Source organism: Podarcis gaigeae (assembly GCF_964106915.1).
Source record: "Podarcis gaigeae genome assembly, chromosome: 11".
In the NCBI taxonomy this organism is placed as follows: Eukaryota; Metazoa; Chordata; class Lepidosauria; order Squamata; family Lacertidae; genus Podarcis; species Podarcis gaigeae.
The window spans coordinates 40,861,880-40,886,417 of record NC_139687.1 but is presented as its reverse complement, the minus strand read 5'-3'; the positions used below and the strand labels follow the sequence as shown (position 1 = coordinate 40,886,417).

The following is a 24,538-nucleotide window of genomic DNA, read 5'->3' as shown; positions in this document are numbered from 1 at the left end:
CTAAGCAGTGTGCCTAATCTCAGCATTTAGACTTTGTTAAGTCTCTCTCTGAGTTTTTCCACCAGACACCCTGACCCACTACGGATCACACTAGTGATGTGCAGTGGCATAGCGTGGGGGTGCAGGGGGGGGGCCGGCCGCACCGGGCGCAACATCTGGGGGTTAGGGTTAGGGGGCGCAAATTACTTGCCTTGCCCCGGGTGCTGACAACCCACGCTACGCCACTGGTGATGTGGATATGAAATTACAGCTTGGGGGAGGAGGGAAATAACAGCAACATGATATCACTAATGCTAATAACCACAAGGACTGGATTCTTTGTATCACTGAATGTTTCATCTTAAAAACGACTATAGCAACGTAGAAAGAGAGTGCTAGGGAATTGCCTTATCCAAGTGATGCTTCCCCCTTTACCAGAGGGGCACAATGACACCACCATGAACAAGGTCACGAGTTTGTAGCAGAGATGTGTGCAGTGTGCGATGCAATTTGAAATGTCAGCTCTGGTATTTGTGCATCCCGTGCAGAGTGCTGTAAGAGCACGTTAACCCAGATTATATATAAATCAAGGCAGCTACCCCAATGAAAAATTAATATCCCATTTCCCACATTCTACTGCTCTGTAATGTACACTCTAGAAAATGGCATGGACCTGCTTACTGCAAACAAAGTCAGAGATCATAAATGGAGCTGTTGTCGCCTGCCAGTAGCAGCTCTCCTGCTGACTGATTGCAAGAGGAAGTTGTTCTTAAACAGTGATGTCACTCTGTGATCTGTCAGTCACCATGTAACAGCAGCAACAACAACACAACCTATAGTTCACTCCATAGGAAGCAATTCAGCAGCCCTTTTCCCGCTTCATATCTCTTTCTGGAAATCAATTAACTGCATCTAATCAAGGGTCAATTTATGAAGCTCTCCCACCAAATTAACCGCCAATAATTTGATACCATGTGTGGGAGTGCAGAACTGTGCCACTCCATCCCTTTCAGACCCCTCTGAAATCCCAGAGGACTCGCTGTAATAAAAAGCAGGTTATCCTTGAAATGTTTTCATAAAGTGATGTGTGCATATGAAGCGGTTGAGGGGACTGGAGGGAAGATGGAGAAGGATAGATGGATCCTTTGCTGTGGACTTGCTCACAGCACCAGATACCAGGGGAGTATTACTACACAGTTCCACCTCAAATCACCCACGTGCTTGGTTCCTGAGTCTTTTAAAAGATACTTGCCTTACTTGCAAGGCAAAGGGAAACTAGTTTGCTTGGATTCAACCCCGCTTACCTCTACCCCACCCCCTTTTAGCCTGGGCCTACTATGGGCAAGAAAGATCTGGGGGTCAACAGACAACGTCAAAGGATTGCCCAGATCAACCAGACCCCTACCCTAATTCGCATCCAGTGCCCAAGCTAGTGCCCACTACTCCAAGCACCACATCCAGCGGCCCTCTTGTGCCTCATCTTCCGTTCCCCGGTGGCATCATTCCTCCCTCACTGCCTGCCTCCCAAATCCCCCCACCTCCCCCCAATGACCCCCTCGATACCACCCCCCTGCCCTCTCCCCCTACGGCCCTGTCAATTACCCCTGGCTTCCCGTCTCTCCCATGCTTGCACCCGCCCCATGCTCTCTTTCTATTGACCCCCGTCCCTTAAAGCTCCCCTCCCCTGGGGGGATTCTTCCCCCCACATACACCCAACGCCCTCTCTACAACTTAACGCCCCCCCCCCGCGCTCCGTCCAAGGATCCTCCTCCCTTCTTCCCTCACCTGTCGGAAGGGGTGGGATGGAGGAGGGTGGCTGAAATGACCCTCGGCGCGCAGAGCCCCTTCCCCGCGCCCCTCCCGCGTACCGTCTGAAGCCCTGGAAGGACGAGGGCCAGGACATCCTGGATTTCTTCAGGCCGGGCCGGTGGCCGGTCTCCAGGGCGAAGGACGCGCGGTCCATGGCGCGGCTGTACAGGTAGCGCTCCGTGTCCGAATAGCCCCGATGCCTCACTCTGCCGCCGCCGCTACCCCCGACGACGCGACCCCGGGCGGCTGTAGGGAGAGGAGGGGCGGGCGGCGGCGGCAGCGGCGCGGGAGGCGGCGGCGGCGGGCACTGGGGCGCCTGCGGCTGGTGCACGAGGAAGTGGTGCTGCTGGCGGAGCTGGTAGCGGCAGTGGTGCTCGTGGCGCCACAAATGCTTGGGCGCCGCCGGGCTCCCGTCGCCGGGGCCGCCGCCGCCGCCGCCGCCGGGCTCCGCCGCTTCGACCAGGCTGGGGCGGCTCTCCTCAGCCTCCATGCTGGGGCCGCCGCCGCCGACGGGGCAAAAGGCGAACAGAAGCGCCGCGCACCCGCTGTCCTCGCCGCTTGCCGAGCTGCAGACGCGCTCCTTCGCTGGTCGCCGGGCGCGCTCGCTAAGCAACGACGGCGGGGCTGCCTGCCTGCGCGCCTGCCCTCGCCTCGCCTCGCCTGCTCAAGCCCGCCTTGCGCCACTACCGGGCTGCTGCTGCTGCTGCTGCTGCTGCTGAAAAGTTGGACAGCTCCCTGCGCCGGCTGCTGCCAGGCGGCGGGGAAAGGCACTCCCTCGGCGTCTGCTCGCCGACTCGGCCGCTAGGAGACGACGTTGCCTGGCCTTAGGGCTGCCACTTGCCCAAGGGGCGGAGGCGGCGACAGCCTGCGTGAACCCAGAGCCCCGGAGGAGGAAGGCAGAGCAGCGCCCGGCTGCAGCCAGGGAAGCAGCCGCCGCCGCCGCCGTAGCAGCCGGCATAGACCGGAGTGGGCGCCTGGGGCTGAGCAGCGTGGACGCGCGGCGGCCGAGACTGCTGCGCTGACCTAAGCGGAGTTTTCCTCCAGCTCCATCGCCTCCAATCGCGTCTCCTCCGCCTCTGCGAGCTCCCGGGAGAGGGGCTTCTCGCTGCCTTTCTGCGCTCGCCTCCCCGAGGCTGCCATTCGGTCACTTCTCGTTTTTAGAGAGACCCACCCCGCTCTCTCGCTCTCTCCACCCCCCCCCCCTTAAGAAGTCACTTTGGGTGGCAAAGTTGCACAAAGTCGACGTCGCTGCGAAAGGGAGTCTGGGTTTAAGGAGGGGGGTGTGGAGAAACAGGGAGCCGAAAGCTGTCCCATTTCTTCTTTTGCCCATCCATCTATTTGGGGAGCTATTTCTCTCTCTCTGTCTTTTTGCAATCGAAACGAGGAGGGAGGCAGAGGTCCTCCGTGCACCAGCGTTCTCCAAAGTGCTCCACTTAAGGCTTGAAATATTAAGCTGCTCCTCTCCCCCAGCCCTTCCTCTCCCCGCCTTTCTCTAAGTACTCCTGGCTGCGAATTAACACCGCGGAGCTTTAATTATAACGAGTTCTGCGTCTTCCGTTACGAATAAAGGATAGGTCAAGTTCTTCCATTATTATGAACCACCAGTTTCAGGAGTTTGTGAATGCCGGGGAAAATGCCTTTGAGCAGCTGATTCTCTGTGCGTGACAAAAAAAAAATAAAAAATGATTCCACTGTTTAAAAACAGACCCGGCTAATCAAAGTGGATTTTATTTTAAGCAGTAAAATGCTACTATTCTATAATAAACTCATAGTACTAGGTTGTGAATCCTCTTCTCTGTGTTTCAGATTACCTGCGATGAGAGCATCTAGATCCCAGGTTATTATGAGGGATAGGAACAAGATCAACACAAAAGCGTCTGAAATGCCCTGTTTTTCTTGTCTGTCTCTAAAAGCAAACAAACCTTAAAAAAAACCAAAAAACCTCTCATAAACTTGAATCTATCCAAATAATAGATTTCACCCTAAATGTGAATTTGTGTCTCCGGCTCAGGAAGGCATTCAGACACATGATTAAACCAGTTCATGCAATGATTACATCCACATAAACCAAGGCGAGTAGATATTGCACAGAAGAAGAGTTTTGCTGAACCTGGCCAAAGACTCATCTAGACCAGCCTAAGGCAGTCTTCACCAACATGCTGCCCCTGATGTTTTGGACCACCACTTCCATTAGCCCCAGCATGTAGAAAGTACTACCATATTTGAAAGTGGTTCTATTTCACTTTCAAATGGATGGGCACTTCACTATTAGAGGGTTACTGAGGTGAGCCTGCCATCTTTCTCTTTCACAAATGTGCTCCAGTCAAGTGACCCATGCTTTGCACACAGCTGGAATGCTACCCTAATATTTTGGTTCTGTGCCCAGAAAATGCTAAAATCTTCATACCCTGCATCTGGGGCTTCATGCATGTTTTTCAAGAGACATAACAAGATATGAAGTCTTAGAGCTTTGCAAATGAATTAAAAATTAGGAAGTCACTGGTTCAGATGGCACCCACCCAAGCTTTGTTAAATAACTCAAATATAAAATTCCTGATCTTCCCAATGAAAATATGCAACTAGTCCCTAAACTTGGCCTTTTTCTTAGACAACTGGAAATTAGCCAATACAATGCCAGTTTCTGGTTTTTTTAACTGCATGTAGAAGGATCAAGAAAAATATAGGGCATCTGAATAAAGTGGTGAACAGCATTTTTACAGATAGAATTATTAGGCATATAGAAGAACAAGTTTTCTGAGGAAGACACAGCATGACTTCTGGAAAAGGAAGTCCTGCCTCACTAGCCTTTTGGAGTTCCTTTAAAGTGTCATCAAGTATGTGGATGGGGTAATTTGGTAAACAAGAGATGGGAAGTCTTTTTGGCATGGTACACCAGGTTGCTTTATTATTATTATTATTATTATTATTATTATTATTATTATTATTAAATTAATTAATTAAATGTATATACTGCCCTTCATCAAAAGATCTCAGGGTGGTTCAGAGAATAAAATACAAGATAAAACACAAGTAAATACTTGGATCACAGCCATTCCAGCAGGGTTGAATTGACTGCCCAACAGGAGATGAGCAGTTACTTCAACTCTACTCATCTACAGGGATTGTATACACCAGGGTTTCCCAAACTTGGGTCTCCTGATCACTGGTCCTGCTAGTTAGGGATGATGGGAGTTGTAGTCCAAAAGCAGCTGGAGACTCAAGTTTGGGAAACCTTGGTATACATGATCAAGCTCTTCATGGGATGCTCAGTTGCGCAGCCAATCTACATGCATCCCTATCTGCCCCTCACCTGATACCAGGTGTAGAGTAGCCATGGTTGGGGAAAATGGCCTTGTGGGCCAAAGTAGGACATGTGATGGGCCAACTTTGGACCACAGGATAGAGCTTCCCAACCGCCATCAGCAAGGGTTCCTGAGAAGCTTAACACTAGGAATCAGAAGGCACAAGTAATTGATTAAACAAGAGGAAGCAGAGAATAGGAATCAATGAAAAATTCTTGAAATAGAGGGAAGTAAGCCACGGGGTCCCCCTGAGATTTTACATAGTATTCAGTGCTGTTTAACTTGTTCATAAGTGATCCAGTTAGTGATGACCATCGTGGTAACCAAATTTATAGATAATACCCAGTTATTCTAGAAATGGAAAACTCAGGCAGACTTGGAGTGCCACTCCAAGAACAACAAGAAGTGGACAACAAGAAGTGGAACATGGCTCAGGGTAAATAAATGCAAAGTAATCACACAAGGGCAGAGAATTCAAAGTTCACATATACATTGATGAAATCTGAGCTCGTGGATTAACCCAGGAAAGAGATGTTGAGGCTGATGGTTCAATGAAAACACCGGCCTAGTATATGGCAACTGAGAAAGAGACAAAACCCACACTGAGGAATAGTACTGAAAATTCAGCCTCCAGTATTGCAATGCCTTTCTACAAACCTATTGTGCAGCCACATTTTGAATACTGTGCACAGTATCCCCCCTCCATCTCAAAAAGAGTATTGTAGGAAAGGTGCAGGAAAGGCTAACTAAAATTAACAGAGGCTATGACAAAAGGTGGGCAGGCGGAATGGGAGGAGCAGTTATCAGGTGGGAACACCCATGGCAGGGCCACCCACTCCCTGAGCCAACAGATGCAGTCACTACCAGTGCAATCCTATGCAGCTTTACTAAAAAGTAAATCTTGCTGTGTTCAATGGGGCTTACTCTCAGCTAAGTTTGGACAGACTTTCAGCCTAGATCAACATCCTTGAATTTTCCAATACACTTTCAATGGACCTCATTTTGCTAAGGAATTGAATGAGTTCTTGAATAGCATTGACTAAGGCCCAGTTCCTACTAAACCACAAAGTGTGGTTGATGTTTTCTTATGGTTGCTTCCTACACCTCTCTGGTAGCATCAGATTGGAGGAACTACATCAGAGGGATAGGATCATATGGGAAGAACTAAATGGTTTCTAATGCTAATGTAATTCCTCCAATGCCCTGCCCTGCCCTTCCATATTGTTCTTTTATTCCTGTGTTACCTGAGTGGGAGTACAATGGGACACAGCTCCAGGAAAGTGGCAGCCACACTGCTCTGGTAATGTGGGATCTAAATCTTAGCCAGTCTTTATATAATGAGCTCTCTAAAGTCTATGGTATATTTATTGAAAACTTCAGACAAACCAGCTCTGTATTTTGCAGTTGCACAGTTTTCACACAGTATCTGGTTTACGGCAGCAGCATCCTTCTTCTGAAAGTGGAAAAAGAATTCAGCAGATAATCGCTACAGAAATACACTGGAAAGATGAATGAATAAACAGCAGAAAGCAAGGCTTTTAAATCACGGAGGCCTGATTAAGAATAAAAGATGCAGATACATTCGAAAACCACATGTCGTAAGAGAGAGAGGACAGTGTTACCAAAGCAGACAAATACTGCAGCATAAATTTAAATAAAGCATTTATCGTCCATTTCAAACAAAGGGGCAATGTAAGATAAGGCTAACATTAATTTGTCAACTTCAACATGCTTTCTGAAGTCATATACAGTGGTAGGGAGAGAAAAATTAACACTGAAGAGTTTCTGAATGTCCTACATGGTTACACAATTTACAGACCAATCCTATGCATGCATGCTTGGAAATAAAACTCACTAACTTTAATGGGACTTTCTCCCAAGTAAATGTGCTATTGAAACCCCATTCGCTTTTCCTCTAGTCAGTTGCTTAGTGATAAAATCAAAACATGGTGATTTAAAGAGAGTTAACCTTTTCCCAATGACATTTTTTTCTGATTTAGGCTGCAATCCTATGCACATTTACCAGGGAGTAATTCTCACTGATCACAATGGGATTTACTTCTGAGTAAATACATTGGGCTTGTGCTGCAAATTACCCTGTTCCCAAAAGCTATTACTTGCCCCATTAGAGAAAACTTATGTGTATCCATACATTCCCCCCAATATGGAAAACAGCAGCTTTGGGAAAGGAAAGTAATGGCATCAGGAAAACAACATTGGGAAGAAGAGGCAAAGCTCTTCCCCCAAATGCATTATCAGCCCTAGGTCCCTCTTCTCCCACGGTTCTTTTATACAGAAGTGTGATAGATCACCTTTTCACATTAAAAACCCTACACATATTACAGCTTTTTCTTAGGCACAAATTTGTGTTAACCAGATTTGTCTCAGTTTCAAACTGTACAACATGTATGTGCTTTCTGAAATCCTTCACATTCTTTAATAATAATTCTTTAATCAATACATTCCCAGTTGAGAAGGATCACTTCAGATTGGAGAGACATAGAGGATCTGATAAAAGAAAACTACATGATCAACCCAAGTTATATTAAAATATCTCCACAGAGAACAGCTGACAGAGAAAGCAATATGCAATGCCTTAAAATAGACCCAATTCAGCTAGTTCCACCAAAAGCCGTTCAATATTATTCCAGGGAAAGGCAAAACCTGCATCCTGGTCTAGATCAGAAGCCCTGTGCAATCCCGTACGCAATGCAAGTGAATTCATATGCTATGTGAGCCATGCAGCCTTTGCAGATTTCACATTTCCATAATGTATGTAGCAGAGATATTATACAAATAACACGCAAAAGATGCATGGCTATCTTCTTACACCTAATGGGCTGTATCTTATTTTTCTAACCAGCTGCCTCCTTTTTCCATGCTGCAAATCAAAGTGCACTTGTAAACTCAGAGGCGCTTTCAAACCTACTTACAATGCTTCTTATGTAAGAAAAGAAAAAAGAATTAAAGGGGAAAACAAATGCTTTCTACAACAATACTAGTTTTGTTTACGTGCCCTGATCATCTTACAGGCCTACACAACTTGCAATCCATTAAGCAGAATGCAGCCAATATCTTTATGTCTCTATGTCTTCATATGTCCCTATAAGCAGTGAGTCCTGCATTGCAGGGGGATGAACTAGATCAGGCATAGGCAAACTCCGGCCCTCTAGATGTTTGGGACTACAATTCCCATCATCCCTGACCACTGGTCCTGTTAGCTAGGGATGATGGGAATTGTAGTCCCAAAATCTGGAGGGCCAGAGTTTGCCTATGCCTGGACTAGATGACCTTGGTGAACCTTCCAGCTCCACAATTCCTTGATTCTATATATCTTATAGACAAATTTGTGGAGGACAAGCCTATCACATGGCTACTGGCCATGATCGCTATGTTCCACCTCCACTGTTAGAGGCATCATGCCTCTGAATACCACTTGCTGGGAGTCACAGGTGTGCAGAGTACTGTTGTAGTCATGTCCAGCTTGCAGGTTTGCACAGGCATCTGGTTGACCACTGTGAGAATAGGATTCTGGACTAGATGGGCTACTGGCCTGATCCAGAAAGCTCATATTATTTTATGGTGGCTCAGCAGAGTTTGGAAAATTCATGTTTTGTGCCTGCCCACGACTGTAAGAGCAGATGTCAAGTGCCTGGAAGGCCATAATACATGGCTGATAATAAAGATGACTGACTGTGATTTTTGCAATCTTAAGTTCAAGTTGCCCCCTTTCTGCATCAATTTGTGTGTGTGTGTTTTTTTAAAAAAATCCAGATGAAAATTCATACATGTTATGCACATTTCTAACAAAACACACTTCTATATGTTATCTCCATGGATATATTTTCTGTGTATGCAATTTCCCTTAACATATGTGATTTTGTGCCATTTTTTGGCTGAAGTACTGCACTGAGTATCAAAGGCTGGCTATGTTTCAGTTTGCTCATTGTTCCAGGAAATAAAATTTGGTAGGTTCACATTAGCTTGCCAGTTGAACACATCCCTCCCCCATTCCTGGGTAGTAAGACTACATTTGGCTTAGAGAATCATAAAGAGGGCGGCATCCTCACTTGGCACCTTGGACAGCTGCATTCATTACTGCAGGCAATCACTTTGGCCTGTTCCTACCCTCCATTTCATCTGCTGGCAGTAGCCAAGTCTGAGAAACTGTGGGAAAGTTGAAATGGTTGGTGGCAACCCAATCTCAGCTGTGAAAAAGACCACAGCTGTGGGTGGACACACTTATGGGGGGGGGGCACCAGAATGCACTATCAGGACCCCACTCAAACCTGGAGGCAACCCTGTTCATAAGTTGTGTTGACTCTGCCTACTACAACTACAGTAGTGTTCACAGAAGATGGATTCTCCAGACTTTTTTTTTTGGAAAATGGTAATCTGGATTTGAAACTGTTCTTGTGTTTGTTTTCTGCATAGCATCAGTGTTCTCAGCTGAAAATGTTAGATGTGTCAAGCAAAAATAATTGTGGATCTCATTCATCAGACAAATTATTCGAATCTCATCGGTACCGCCCACTGGAGCAAAGCTGGAGTTGTGATAGCTTTCAAAGCAAGAGAAAAATGATTTGCATATTGTATCTCAAGGACAAAAAGGCAGTGAAGGGGCAGGCAGAGGTGTGTGTGTGTGTGTGTGTGTGTGTGTGTGTGTGTGTAAGCAACACGGATCAAACTGTTCATTGTAAAAAAGAAAGGGATGATGACAAAAATAGCAGTTGTCAGAAGACACACAAAAGATTTGCTCCTCCCAAAATGTTTTGAATAGCACACTGTCTAAGGGGTCATAAAAATAGCTGAGGGGAAGGGGGTGTCTAAGTTTCCTTGATGAATAATTAGAGCCCCAGATGGCTGTCCTTCTTAATTGTAGTCAGGATGTGAAATTGTCTTTGGATTAATTTACACTTTCAAATCTGTCTTTGAAAGGCAATAGACAAAAATCATGAAAGCTGAAGTTCTGCTGACATTTCTAATATTAGTAGAACTCTCTACTATTGACATCCTTCCTCCCATTCCCCCACACTCTATGCATCAGGGACCAGCAACTTGGAGTTCATGTTGAGAACTGGAGTCCAAAAACACCTGTAGGGCAACCCTTTACCTGTGCCTGCTACACATGATGTTGTAGAGTGACTTGCCTAATCCTATATAAGTCCCAGTTTCATTTAAAGGAGTTATTTTCTCGTGGTCCCCAACACAGATTTGGAATGATGAATTTTGACCTTGTTCCTTTCAGCGCTAGTCTTTTCTTTTACCACTTTAGGGAAAGAAAATACATGCTAATTAAAGTGTTTATGTCTGTTCTGCAGCACATTCCTAACAACGTTTAGTTAGAAGTAAGTCCTATTGAATTCAATGGGGCTTAGTCGCAAGACTTTGAAATGCCCATACCCTCTATTTCTCAACCTGGCAAGGTTCTGTTGTAGAGGACCCCACTGCCTTTCTGGCTGTTGAGACACAACACACACGTTTTGTAAAGAAAAGGATGTGGTCCAGCCCTTTTGTATGTTTAACCAAAGAGCAAGTCCCATTTCGTCCCTCTCACCTTATGTGTGTAGGCTTGCAGCCATAGCTGGGCTGTTGCAGAGTGGGGGGGGGGGGGAGGAGATAATGAAGACTGGTGAAGTTAAAAGCCAACGGAGAAGTCCATGAGAGGTCTAGAGAGTGGCAACATGAGAGCAGGCCTTTTCTGCAATGGCTCCCTGTTTCTGAAATGCTTTTCCTAGGGAGGTTCACCTGGCGCCTTCACTACATACATATCTTTAGGTGCCAGGCAAAAACTCTCCTCTATATCCAGGCCTGTGGGCTTTAACTATCTGTGACCTTTTAGAAGTGGGCAGGGTGTTTTTAATGTATTCCCCCCCCCCCTTGGTTTGACTGTATCTATGTGGGGTTAATTGTCTGTTTGTTTGTAAGCTGCTTTGGGTTGCCCTAGGCAAGATAAAGCAACCGACAAATCTAATAAATAATAAAATAATAAGTACATGGGGTTAGAATTACAGCCTTAATGGAACATAGGAAGCTGCCTTACATCAAATCAGACCAGTGGTCAATATAACTCAGCATTGTCTATGCTGACCAGCAGTGACTCTCCAGGTTTTCAGACAGGATTGTCTCCCAGCCTTACCTGGAGATCAGGAGATGCCAGGGATTGAACCTGGGACCTTCTGCATGCAAAGCAGATGTTCTACCACTGAGCCACACACCCTCCCCGATATATAAAAATAGGGCTTGTCAAAATGGTGATGGGATGTTCTAATGGAAAACTTACCTGCTACAAAACATGTTCAGCGAGGAGCTATATGGGATGGATGTGTTCTCTCAGTCAAACTGAGAGCAGGTAGCATTGCCCTCACTCTTATATAGCTTTGTGTTGTGTGTTGTTTCATACAGCCAAGTCTGGCTAGGATACATGCTAAATCACCATGCTGCTTGGCTACATGATTCCTAACTGGCTGGATACAACAGTCAAATAATTATAAGTGGCTTTGTTGGAATCATTCTTCTTGAGATCAGAATGTGTTTGGATGTGTGCATGTGTGTAGATTTGGGTGCTATTTTGCGGCTAAAAAAGGGAGGTTCCCACCATGATACAAAAACAAATTTTCTCCCAAATCTTTTTGTGAAGTTTTAGAAGACCAATTCAACAACTTTGGTAAAGTGCTTTATAAGTTACATAAATCATGTAACAGTACATGTTAAATGTCAACATATATTTCCCTTGGGGTCCCTTCCAACTCTACAATTGTATTATTCCTTGCTATCATAATTGTTCTGTACTGAGCATACAGCTCTTGCTGAACAGGCATACAGATTTCCAATGTGATTTGAAGTCTGTGAGAATCCAGATACTCACATCAGTGAGATTCTTCCCTTTCTGTTGTACCATGTTTATTTTCTCTGAACTACATTACAGCAAATACTTTTATTGGACATCCCTAAATGCAATTATTCTGAATTTAAAATGGAAACTTCATAATTATTGCTATTGCTTCTAACAGAACTTCCATGCTAATGCTTATGCATTTACTCAAGTGCTCATTAAAACATATTACGGCATTATGCACTAATGGTCTAATGTAGTTCCTAGACAACCCCATCATTTCCTTGCATTTTATACGTATGGTACTCTGAAAGGTCCCTGCAATATTTTCCTGGAAATGCTTTTTAATAGGTCTACATGGGCTTAAATGTGAGGAGCAATATACAGAAATAATAAATATACTGTAATTAAACCAGAAAATAGAAGGACTTGGTGTTTATGTATCTGTCATCATTTATAGGAACTCTAGGAAATAAACTCTATGTCACCTGGCTACCTTAATTGTCTCTACACAGTCCTCATGGTTTGAATTGATAAGTTGCCTGCTTATTGCATTCAGGTGCTGATGGTAATGAGTAACCTGGTAGTGAAGGGAAATGTGTTGGGAATAAAATGAACCCACCATGTTGGTTTGTTTACTGAGCGTGGGATTAAGATTAAGTAGCTGGGATAAATTTGGCAATTTAACATGAAAGGCAATTTTGTGAGTTACCATTTGAACAGCATGTAAGAGAGAGTGTTTGGTGTGTTTGATTGAATCGGAGGCTATAGCAAGGCAGATCTGAGTCAAGGGCTATCTTCCTAGTTTAGGAAACCTGGAGCCTTTTAGATGTTGCTGGTGGACTCCAATTATCATCTTCCCCAGCAAATGCTCAGAGATAGTGGAAGATGGGGCCCAGCAATATATGGAGTAAGGATGAACTAATCAGTACAAAAATTCAGAATCTAAAAATATATAATTTATTTAAATGTACACCTTCTGAATTGTATTTGTAATGTGTATGTTCTACGATCCAATAACTGTCTCATAAAATTCTAAGGAGTGTGAAATCTGAAGGATTTTCAATACGTGTAGTAGTGCTGGAAATGAGAATTAAGTCAATTCACATAAAGATGAAGACCAAATGTAATTCTTCCCCATCCTTGGAGGGGCACAGGTTTCCCATCTGCCCTAGATGTCCAAGTTGTGGAAAATGCAAGGAAAACTGCCCTGCTGGTCTACCAAATATGAGAGGCAGCCCCACACAGAATACATGCTTCCATAATATGAAAAATAAAGGAACTACTAGAAGCAAATTAAAAATTTAAAGGTAGGATTTAAAGTAGGTAAGTGGACCAAATGCACATCAATCAAGCCATCTTTTCCTGCTCATCAAAAGTGAACACCTTAAAGACACTGGTTCGGCCTTTTAGAAAAGCAACACTTACAAGGTCTGGAACCCTAGAAAAATATTACAAAGTTTTAAATAAATATTTTCTTTCTCACATCAGTTGTAACTCAAGCCTACTTTCAACATGGACTAGATCCATATATCTGACACAATGAATCTTAAAATAATTTTCTGTCTTTTTAATTATGAAACCATTTTCAATATAGTCATTTAAAAGGAGAACCTGCCCCTATCACAAGATTCCTTTGGATTCAGAATTACTCTCTGAGATAGCTTTTAGCAACAGTGATTGAATCAGTTATAGTTCCTGCTTAATGGCATCTGTGGGATCTGGCTACAGGCTTTGAATCTAAAAAATTCCTCAGTATCTTGAAAGGAAATATTAGAAGCAAAATCTGTTTATGTCCCACAGACTGCTCTGGATGACCTATACATTTGTCACAGGCAAGGCCTCTTCTAGGATGGTATTTGGGTACCATCAACAGTCAGATTATCAGATTTCACAAAGGCATCAAACTCTGGATAATCCCTTTGTTTACAACCAGACAGATAGGGGTTCCCGAAACTCCAAAGCAATGAGTAGTAACAACTGAATGTCCTCCACTTTTTAAATTTTTAATTCTGGAGCCTTTACAACTCTGCCGATTACTTCTCCTTTTTATTAAAATGAAAATAAATGTACTTCAAAGCAGGTGAAGGCTTTTTGTGACTGCAGCAGCTCTAACCAAAGGGAAAAATACAAAGAAGCTATATAAACATGAGTAAGATTTATTTTTGGAAAAGAAAACGTCATTTGAGGCATGCAGGAAAATCAAACATAAAATAACACGTTTGCTAGTAAACTCACTAGATTATTATGTTAATGGCCCAAAGAATGGCAAAAACAAACCCCTACTATACTTAGTCAGCTATGAGGCTGGGAAAAGATAGCCATAGGTCCATGGTGGGCACCCAATGACTTCAAAAGCCCTTGTTCAGTAGTAGCTATGAGCATGAGAGCTCCAATGCTTACCCAAATGTTTCCCCTTTAAGGGCAAGGATTCCCCTATTCATTTCAGTGAAAGGTCTACATATAAACAAGTTCAATGGTTTGCATATAGCAAATAAAATGAAAACACCCATGTTGCCTGGGATAACTGGGGCAAAGAGCATCATCATGATGCCCTGCTGGAAACCCTGGGGAGTCACTATCAGTGGTTGTAGATCAGGGATAGGGAACCTGTGGTCTTCTGAGATGTTGATCTTGCCCCTGACCACTTGCCATGCTGGTTGGGACTAAGAGGGAGGTGTTTCAGCATGTGGCTTTGCTACTTGTCTTCCACACCCCTGGTGGTGGTAGCCGATCAGCTCCCCGACTCCCCCTGAGTTTGGTAAGAGCCAGGGAGCAGTGGTGATAGCAGAAATGGGGTGCATGCAGTTCAGCAGGCCAGGGGGTGGCAATTCCCGCTTTGCCTCAGGTGGTGAGATGGGTCGAATCACCCACACTAGGAGACAATACTAGCTAGATGGGCCGTGGCCTGACTCATTATAGGTAGTTTCCTGTGTTCCCGTTGCATGGTTCCCTATGACTAATTTGATAAGTCCCTAAATGTAGCTAGGGTTGGTCCTACCATTAAGCAGAGTGAAGCAGCCACTTGAGGCAGCAGAAGCCAAGAGGCAGGCCCTGTGCACTCTTAAACTAGTCTGGTGCCCTTGGGCACAGTAGAGGATGATGTCCCATCACTAGTTTCAGAGTAACAGTCAACTGGCAGTTGGATCAGCTCCTGTATGTAGAATAGGGGGAAACCACCTACTCATCCTTCACTGGAAGAAGTGAAGTATCTTGGGCCTGCCTTGAATATAGCTAATGGATTAAGAAACTACATGAGTTTGACAGTGACCGTGTATAAATATTCAACAACCAAGATACTAAAACACTGAGCCAAAAGAAAAGTGTACACGGAAGAAACAGTATGAGGAAAAATGTAGGTAGTTATCAAGAAGCATCTGGTCTGTCTTTAGGTTCCTTGAAAATACGGATTTTTCTCCCAAAAGAAATGGTTGAAAATGCATTGGCTGGGAGATATAGAGCGAGAAAAGATTTCAAGTGCTCTGTCTCAATTTCCAGTACCATAAAAAGAATTAACTGGATAAAGGATAAGGTTTTCCCACACCCCAATCTCTAATTTATCTGACTTTATGACTGAACTATACGAAACAGAAAGCAATCAAAAGACCACAGCACTTAGGAAAGTGTATTATCTGATCAAATATCTTATCACTCATTCACTATAATCAACAAATTGAATTAAAGCATTTTTATTTTTTTTTACTGTCCTGTTATATCTCATATTTAAGAACGGAAAGAATCTTGGCAGACGATTAAGAAAGGAGGAAATAAACTATGCAGGAAATCTCATTTTCATATTGGCTGGTTAGTTTGCCATATGAATACACAGATTTATTAATTTAGATTTTTCACTCTATCCATGCCCAAAGGCTTTAGGCAGGTAATAGGATATTAATATGCCCATTCATAAAGTAGCAGTTACAATAAACAAATCAAAGCACAACATTATAAAATGTTACACTCCTTGCAATGGCTTGACCACTATCACTACTAGAAAATGCAAGGCACCTCTTTACTGCCTATCACCATGAATACTGCAGGCAGGTCCCTGCTTGCTGACATGCCATTTGGTTTGGATTGACTGATTGACTGATTTTATTTCTATTCCGCTCTTCATTTAAATGAATCCCAAAGCGGCTTACAAACAATGAATTATAATAACATGATAGAACATAATAGAACATCACAAATACAGCATAAATCACACAGAATAATTAGAATCATAGACTCCTAGAGTTAGAAGGGCCATCTAGTCCAACCCCCACAATACAGGAATCTTTCACCCAACGTGGGGCTCAAACCCACAACCTGAGATCAAGAGCCTCATGCTCTACCAACTGAGCTATCTGTCATCAGTGAAACAAGTACAATCCATGAAACACTCTTAACAAAGCAACGACTAAAAAATAAGCTAAACATCACAATTAAAGCCAAAGTCATATTATATAATTAACAAATCAACACAGCATTTATAATCTATAAAACAATTTCAACATTAACAAAATAGCAACCAAAAAAGTAAACTAAGCCCTGCTCAGTTCACACACACTCTCTCCACACCCCCATGACTCATAATCTTTCACTCTATTCATCTCATTAAAATAAACATACACATAATGTCCATGGCAGCACCTCCCTTCTGAAGGTTCCTCAGGCTGGAGGTGGGCCAGTACAAGTGAAACCAACCACCCATTGATGGCAAACAGAGTCTCTCTGAACTATTTCTGAACTATCATAGTCCACAGGCTGAAGACCCATGATAGAAAAGGCCAAGTGAAGAGACGCAAGGAAGGGGATACCAGCCTTTTTGCACCTGTGAGCACATTTGGGCTTCAGAGTAAATGCCACGAAGGCCAATTCTCTGTTCGCTCCTCAACCCCAGTTCAGCCAGCCCCTGGGAGACAAGAAGTGGGGAAAGTGTGCATGCTTTACCAATGAATCCGGGCAAAAGTCGGCTCCAGTAGAATCCAATCCATAAGAAAGCACATAGAAGTGAAAGAGGAAATAGGGGAAAGTGTCGCTCATTCTTCTACCACACTTATGTACTTTTCAGGGAAGAAAAAGGTAACCACCCTCACCAGGGGAAGATCTCAAGGGCATCACTGTGCCCATAGGCACCATGTTGGCAACACTTCTGGTACACATTAACTCAGTGGAGCTTTCTTCTGAGTAGGCATGCATGAGATTGCAGAAAACATGTGTACGACTGTAAAAGACCTAGGTAGAAAGGAGTTGAATGTTCTTCTGAAAGGCCCCTTTCTTCTCAATGAAGCATGACAATGCCGTTTCTTTTCTCACTATTTGTCAGTGTGGATGTGCCTCTCTCCGTACGTGATTTTCCAAATTTACCTCCAAGCTAGAGGTACTACTTGAACAAGATTCAAATGGGATGAGTTATGGATGCTCAGTGTTTGGAGCTTCTGACATACTTCCTTTTCAGAATTTTTTCTTTAGGAAGAGGCGTGTCGACTAAGGCCTCACCATGGCACAGTTTACATCACAACTGCAATGTGGGGAGACCAGGGTTTAATCCTTTGTCACCTGCACCGTGGTGCTTCAACTCAGGAATTCCAACACCAAGTTCCTACACATCTCTAGGTAAAGGGACCCCTGACCGTTAGGTCCAGTCGTGGACAACTATGGGATTGCGGTGCCCATCTCGCTTTATTGGCCAAGGGAGCTGGCGTTTGTCTGCAGACAGCTTCCAGGTCATGTGGCCAGCATGACTAAGCCACTTCTGGTGAAACCAGAGCAGCGCACGGAAACACCATTTACCTTCCCACTGACCCTAAAAAGCGGTCATACACCATGGGGGGAAAGGAGGGCAGCAGTATCAATCTCAGACAAGCTCCCTGGATATAGATGGTGCTTCATCTGCACTCCAGTTTCTAAATACTCCTAATGAGCTCTGAGTGTGATATACCCTTTGTCAAAAACAATAGTCACGCCTTGTTTCCTGAAAGAGGACCTGTTCCCGCCCCTGTGCTCTCCCCTCAAAAAGAAACTCTTCATTCAGGAGATAAGACATGGCTATTGTCTCTGACAAAGAGTATATTATACTTAAAATGTGTTCGCATACTAAGAAATTAGAGTGAAAATAAGGACTGCAAATTTCTTTCACATATTTTGAGACCTGCATTTGGGGGGGGGGGAAATCAAAATGGATCCTCCCCCTTTGCCACCTACAATGAATGTCTAGGCATTGCTTGTCAAAACATTGGACTGGGTGGGAGGCTGGATTTCAAATAGCTCTTACCAGTCAGGATGTTTCTCCCAATGCTGAGCTGAAACCTGCTTCCCTGAAAATTCCACAAGCAGCTTCTAGTCCTGTCTTTTGGAGGAAAGGAAAATAAGTGTGCTCCATCTTCTATGACAGCCCTTGAGAGGAGTGCTTCATCCATGCAGGTTGCTTGTGGTGGGTGCATTCCATCACTGCCCCATCAGCTGTCTCCATTTCACTGCTTGAAGCAAAATGGGAAGAGCCACGCTACCCTGCCGCTGCTGCCTGCACCACCCACCCTGCCACCTCTGCAGCAATTCTGGGCGAGATTGTGTCCATTTCCAATGAGATCTCCCCGATATCATGTGGGATCTCACACATGTCACAATATCTCACGTGATTTCACCGATAACCTTGCAAGAAATCAGCATCATCTCGCTCAACGGTGGCACTGTTGCCAGTGCCACTTCTCCCGTGGAGGCGGCGGCATACTCATGGGGATGACACATTGGAGGCTTCTGTTGCCAGAGGTGGCAGCCTCACCCCACCCCCAATGACTGAGGCAGCTCTGGCTGTCCTCATTGTGCATAACCATGTAACAATCTTTTACAAAAGTCTTATGGATTTTAGTGGCAATTTATAATAATAATAATAATAATAATAATAATAATAATAATAATAATAATAATAATAATAAATTTATTTATATCCCGCCCATCTGGCTGAGTTTCCCCAGTCACTCTGGGCAGCTCCCAATCGAGTGTTATAAACAATACAGCATTAAATATTAAAAACTTCCTTAAATAGGGTTGCCTTCAGATGTCTTTTAAAGATAAGATAGCTGCTTATTTCCTTCACATCTGAAGGGAGGGCATTTCATAGGGCAGGCGCCACTACCGATAAGGCCCTCTGCCTGGTTCCCTGTAACCTCACTTCTCGCAATGAGGGAACCGCCAGAAGGCCCTCGGCGCTGGATCTCAGTGTCCGGGCTGAAAGATGGGGGTGGAAACACTCCTTCAGATATAAAGGACCAAGGCCATTTAGGCATTTTAAAAAGGATGCTTTTATTACAAATGTAACTGAAGAAGATAGAAGTAATGGACCATTGTTTTGGGTTCCCTTTTGCATGTCACTCACACCACATGCAATAAATACTGCCTGAAGACCCCTTAAACAATGTACGGATGCTACTAGGGGAATTTGACTGACAAGTGCATGGAGACAGTAGATCCACAGTGGAAGAAGCAAAAGCCACTGCACAAAGTCTGGAAAATAAGCCACATTTGCTATGCAAAGAAGTTTCCAAAAATGCCCTTGGTACAGCTCTAAAGGGGGATTAGGCATATTCACCAAGGATAAGGCTGTCGCTACTAGTCTTGATGGCTATATTAGCTCCAGTTTCAGAGACAATGTACCTCTGAATGCAAGTCACTAAGAAACATGAGTGATATTGTGTTCATGTCCAGTTTGTGGGTCTCCCAGAGACTTCCCAGACTGGCCACTCTGGAAACAGAATGCTGGACTACAAGACACTTTGGTTTGATCCAGCAGGGCTCTTTTTATGTGTAGGAAAATATGAAGATGCAGACCAATGTACAATGCAGGGGAGTTGAGAACATGTTTGTGTTCAAGCCCATATTAAAACCAGGGGGGAGAGAACCACCCTGCTAAGCCCATCTATTCTTTCTTGAATTTATATACCACCCTTAATCTGAAGATCCCAGGGCGGGTCACAACATAAAAATATAAAATGAGAACATATACTGCACAACAAAACAAGAGTAAAAACAAATCATTAACCCTCTCCCACAAATGTATGTTATTTATTAAATTTGTATAACATTTTATATGTGCATCATAAATACATATGCAGTACATTTTATATGTCATGTTGAATGTTTTTATGATTTTATGCTTTATTGCATGTTGCCTAGAGGCTTTCCCATGTGGCTACCAACAAAACAAATTTATTATTTCTGCTACTTATACTAAGCACTAACCCATTTCTGAAGTTTCACAGGTTTCGGCAGCTTCCAAGTACCCCTAAGCCTTCTCTGAATTAGGACTCCAGTCCTGGACTTCATTGCACACTGAAGATTCACATTCCTTCTTCAGACTCAGGCCTATCCCTGGATATCAGCTAAATCCACTTGTAATTCCTGCTCCGACAAAGACTCTCACCCTGGGATTCCTTTCTTCTGCTTGTCCCTGTATCATATTGATTGAAAGGGAGCAATGTCTCACAGTAATGAAAAATGTGCTAATGGGGCCTTCCTCTTAATTAAATGATGTTTGACATACCTTTTTCATCAAAGCGTTGAAAGGACTGGTTGTTTCAACTAGATGGGGGCTACAGTAGAAACCTCTTAATTGGGATGCCTCAGTAGAGAGCCTTTTGTTCTTGTTAATTTGCAGGACTCCTAGATCTACAGTTTAGTGGGGAGGACACTGTACAGGCCCCCTCCCCATGATGAAAAGGCATTTGACAGGAAGAGGAACCAGCATTCTCCATTCAGGGACAGAAATGTATTTCAATCCCCTTTCTCCTCCTGCTGTTAAGAGACACTTCCAGTATTGTGTAGCTTCCACAATAAGAGCAAAAATAACAGCCGGAAGCTCACAGTATTGTTCCACTTCTGGGTCCCTCACCCTGCCTCAGACCTCGCGAACACCCTAGCCATACGAAGAAAGCACACTAACGACCCAGGCACCACTGAGCCATCTGTAGGTGTCCTCATTATATAGAATTATTAGCCTTATTAAGCAGCAACCATTGCTATTCAGCTACCAGGCAAAATAACAGTTCTCTTAAAAGATTAAAATTAAATACAGCCAAATTAAGTTAGTGTGTTTATGTGAAATAAAACCTCAGGTTAACTATTATTATTATTATTATTATTATTATTATTATTATTATTATTTGAATTGGCAAACAAGTTATACATCAATTTTAAAAACACACCAAAAAAGTCCCTAAAGCATCTTTAAAATTATTCCAATTCCAGAGTGGAAAAGATCTCAACTTAAAAGGCTGAGAATATTTTTCAGGTATCCTGGTCCTAAGCCATATAGGGCTTCATACACCAAAACTAGCACCTTGAACTTAGATCAATACCTAATTGGCCATCACTGCAATTCTTTCAACCACAGGGAATTCTGTTGGTGATACCCTACTCCAGTGAAAAGTTGAGCTGCCACATTTTGCACCAGCTGCTGTTTCCAGACCAACGTCAAGACGAGCCCTACATAGAGTGCATTTCAGGAATCCAGCCTGAAGCAGTTTACCAGAACATGTGACAGTTTAGCAATCATAAAAGGCAATGGGTTTGTGACATTTCCTATCTTTCCCTTTTAGAACTCACCAGGCACTTAATGCTGTCCTCTGTTATCACACTTGCCTTCGTTTTTCCACCCCAACAATCTCACATTATATGACAGGTAATTTGCTGCCATGGACGGAAGGCCAGGACCAGTTAGTTAATGTGCATGTTTGCAAGCATTGCAGAAGTCTTTTAGATGCACGAAGCACTGATCTAGATTGAGGAGTGGATCCAGAATTGATCAGTTTAAAAATTGAGAATATGATCCACTGCAAGTTCTAAATTAAATTGTTTTTATCGAATCAATTATTTTTTACTTTATTAGCAGATCAATTCAGCTATTATGTTATTCCACCCCATTAATTTCAATGCAAAAGAAATGCATTGCAAATAGGATGGAGTGGGAGGAAATGTAATCAATCACATATTGTTTGGATACTGAAACTCACTCACTGGATAGAAGAAGGAAGGAGGAGGAGGAGGAGGAGGAGGAGGAGGAAGAGGAGGAAGAGAGTACTGAAAGCAACAACAAATGCCAATAGATAATCACTAGATTCATTTCTGTTCTGGACCCAGGACAAATAAGTGACATTGACAATTTTCACCCTCACTTCTCTTTTATTGGAATTCTCCATCTCTAACCCCACCTAGGAGAATCAAGAAGAGGACACCTCTTACTTCCAAGATTAGCAGCAGCAGCAGTGGCTGTAGAGCCAAGATTGCCCAGAACTTTATTAGAGCCTAACTGCACATTACTTTAATTGCATTGCTTGGTTTTTTAAACATCCATTTTTATTTTTATTTTTAAAAATACCCTTGCTAGGATATATTTTTTTTAAAAAAATCAAGGGTGAAGGACCTGGATTCAGACTATAGCTCTTATATTACAGGCCAATATGCATCAAAAGAAGAAGAAGAAGAAGAAGAAGAAGAAGAAGAAGAAGAAGAAGAAGAAGAAGAAGAAGCAGCAGCAGCAGCAGCAGCAGCAGCAGCAGCAGCAGCAGCAGCAGCAGCCCTACTGTTGCTTTAACCACTTAAAGCAACATGTACATCCATCATCAGTTCTCCATTCTTTGGCATAGGACAAATCAGACGTAGAGCTAAAACTGGGGCTTAAGTGAGAGTAACTTGGATCTGGAGCAAAGCTGAGCAGAAGCCTACTAGGGAGCTGTTCTCTAAGCAAAGTCCCAGGAGGGACTGGGAGGTTTCACATTCTCTCAGCCATCTCCTCTCCTTTCCTGTTATCTGTTGCATCCCAGGGCATGCCTGAGCCTTCTCTGACTTCTCACTTCTTCTGAGAAGTATGCCCTAGCATGAAACCCATCAGCTTTCCCAATATACACATTTCCCAATATACACAAATTTGCAAAGGATCTGAAAAGTGTGAATTTGATAGGGTTCTCCCTCAAATCAAATTTAAATGAATCAAATTTCTTCCCAATCCCTACTCCAGAGTCATAGTCAGAAAAGAGTCTGGCAGTATATTTAGGGACTTACAGCAAATGGAAAGCCAAGCTGTGCTATCTTAAGGGTAGTTGGTGTTGTTGCTGCTACCTGTCCTTCACCAGCAGGTCCCAGGCTTAAGCGATTTCAGACAGGAACTTCTGTTGGTGGAAGATTTAAGCTTGAATTTCAGAGGGGTGGGTCTGGCTCTTTGAGGATGAGAATCAGTAGGAGGAAAGTTTATGGGAGGATGGGCCAAAATTAAATTCCTATGCCTGGCCACTGTTCTGAAGCCTAGTCTGAAGCCACTGTTCTGAAGGAAATCACAGCAGTTTCAATGATATGGTGGAGAACATTTGGAGAACATTTGGCACAATGGTTCTCTTCAGAAATGGTGAGAAGAAGAAAAATTCTCAAAAATATTCTCAGGGAAAAAATCTCTTCTGAGGAATTTCAGATCAGCTCTAATTTTAATCATTGTGAAAGTCCCCTTGGGCTTCTTGGAAAGGTGGTCAAGAAAGGTTTTAAAAAGTAAAACTGAAGACAAGATGACTATGGCCAGGAGGTTGCAGCAGAGGACCTGTAGTCTTTTGCAGATTGATTATTTAATAGAAAAGAGCAAAAATAAATGAATGATTATGGAAATCATTCAGAAACTGAATGATCAAAGCAAAGTCTGAGCTGTTATAAACTGATTATGTTGTTATTTTTGGCAATGATTAGAGCCCTGAAGAACCACACAATTATCTCTACACACCCAGTAGGGATTTGGACTTGTGTTTCCTGAACAGCAGGCCTTCCAACTAAGTATGTCAAAGCACTTTTTGAAAGAGTAGTTTTAGAAGCAATTTCTGTTATAATGTGGGAGTCTGCTTTCCTAAGAGGGAAGAGCCAAATGTCCACTGGATGTGCAAAAGCAATTGGGCCGTGTCTAAAGTAGCTCTCTGGATCATGGTCAAGCTGATGCAGCTTTCTCTATAATGTATAACCTAATATACCGTAGCTTAAGACTAGGTATGACAGGCAAACTAATGATCAGTTGTATCATTGCTAGTGAAGAGTGGTTTGATACACAGGATGTCTCCCCACCTTCTGCCAAAAAATGAACAGATTGAGATTTGCTTCACTCCAACAGAAGCAACGCTATGGTAAATGTAGATTTTGATGCAGAATATGGGACACACAAGTAGTTGTGAGTTACATGAAAGAGATACAAATCTGCAGACATCCTCTCTTGCAGAATCCTTTGCTTGAGCATACGCTAGCATAATTTGGTAACACATAAATTTAATAAACAACAACAAGAACAACATGCATTCTGATGAAAAACTCAGCTGGGTAGGGAAAAAACCTCACATGACCATCTTAGCCCATGTGATCCCCATATTCACACATATACCAAAGCACCATGCGAATGCACCACCAGAAATTAGCTTCTATGGGTGCTCTGTGTGTGTGAGGAGAGGGGAGGAGAGCCTGGAGGGGAAGTGTGTTGGCAGGCTGCTAGCTATAAGCACCTGGGACTTACTCCACTCCAGAACTGACTATAGGATTTCAAATGGCTTCAGTATGGTTTACTTTGCAATAAAAGCAAGGAGGTGCTGGCAGCTTGCCTGGTGGAAATTGGCCA

General features: G+C 43.4%; 1 protein-coding gene across 4 annotated transcripts in view; it reads right to left on the bottom strand.

Moving 5' to 3' along the window:
* PDE4D (phosphodiesterase 4D) overlaps positions 1 to 24,538 on the bottom strand; it is a 611,966-nt gene that overhangs the window by 412,507 nt on the left and 174,921 nt on the right. Inside the window, exon 1 of one of the 4 annotated variants that reach the window (XM_083703499.1) lies at positions 1,848 to 2,522. The exons of the other annotated variants lie outside the window; for them this stretch is intronic. Within the exon in view, the coding sequence (XP_083559625.1) occupies positions 1,848 to 2,278 (431 nt within the window). The 5' untranslated portion in view covers positions 2,279 to 2,522. Of the gene's footprint in view, positions 1 to 1,847; positions 2,523 to 24,538 lie in introns of those variants that run through there. 4 annotated transcript variants of the gene reach the window in all.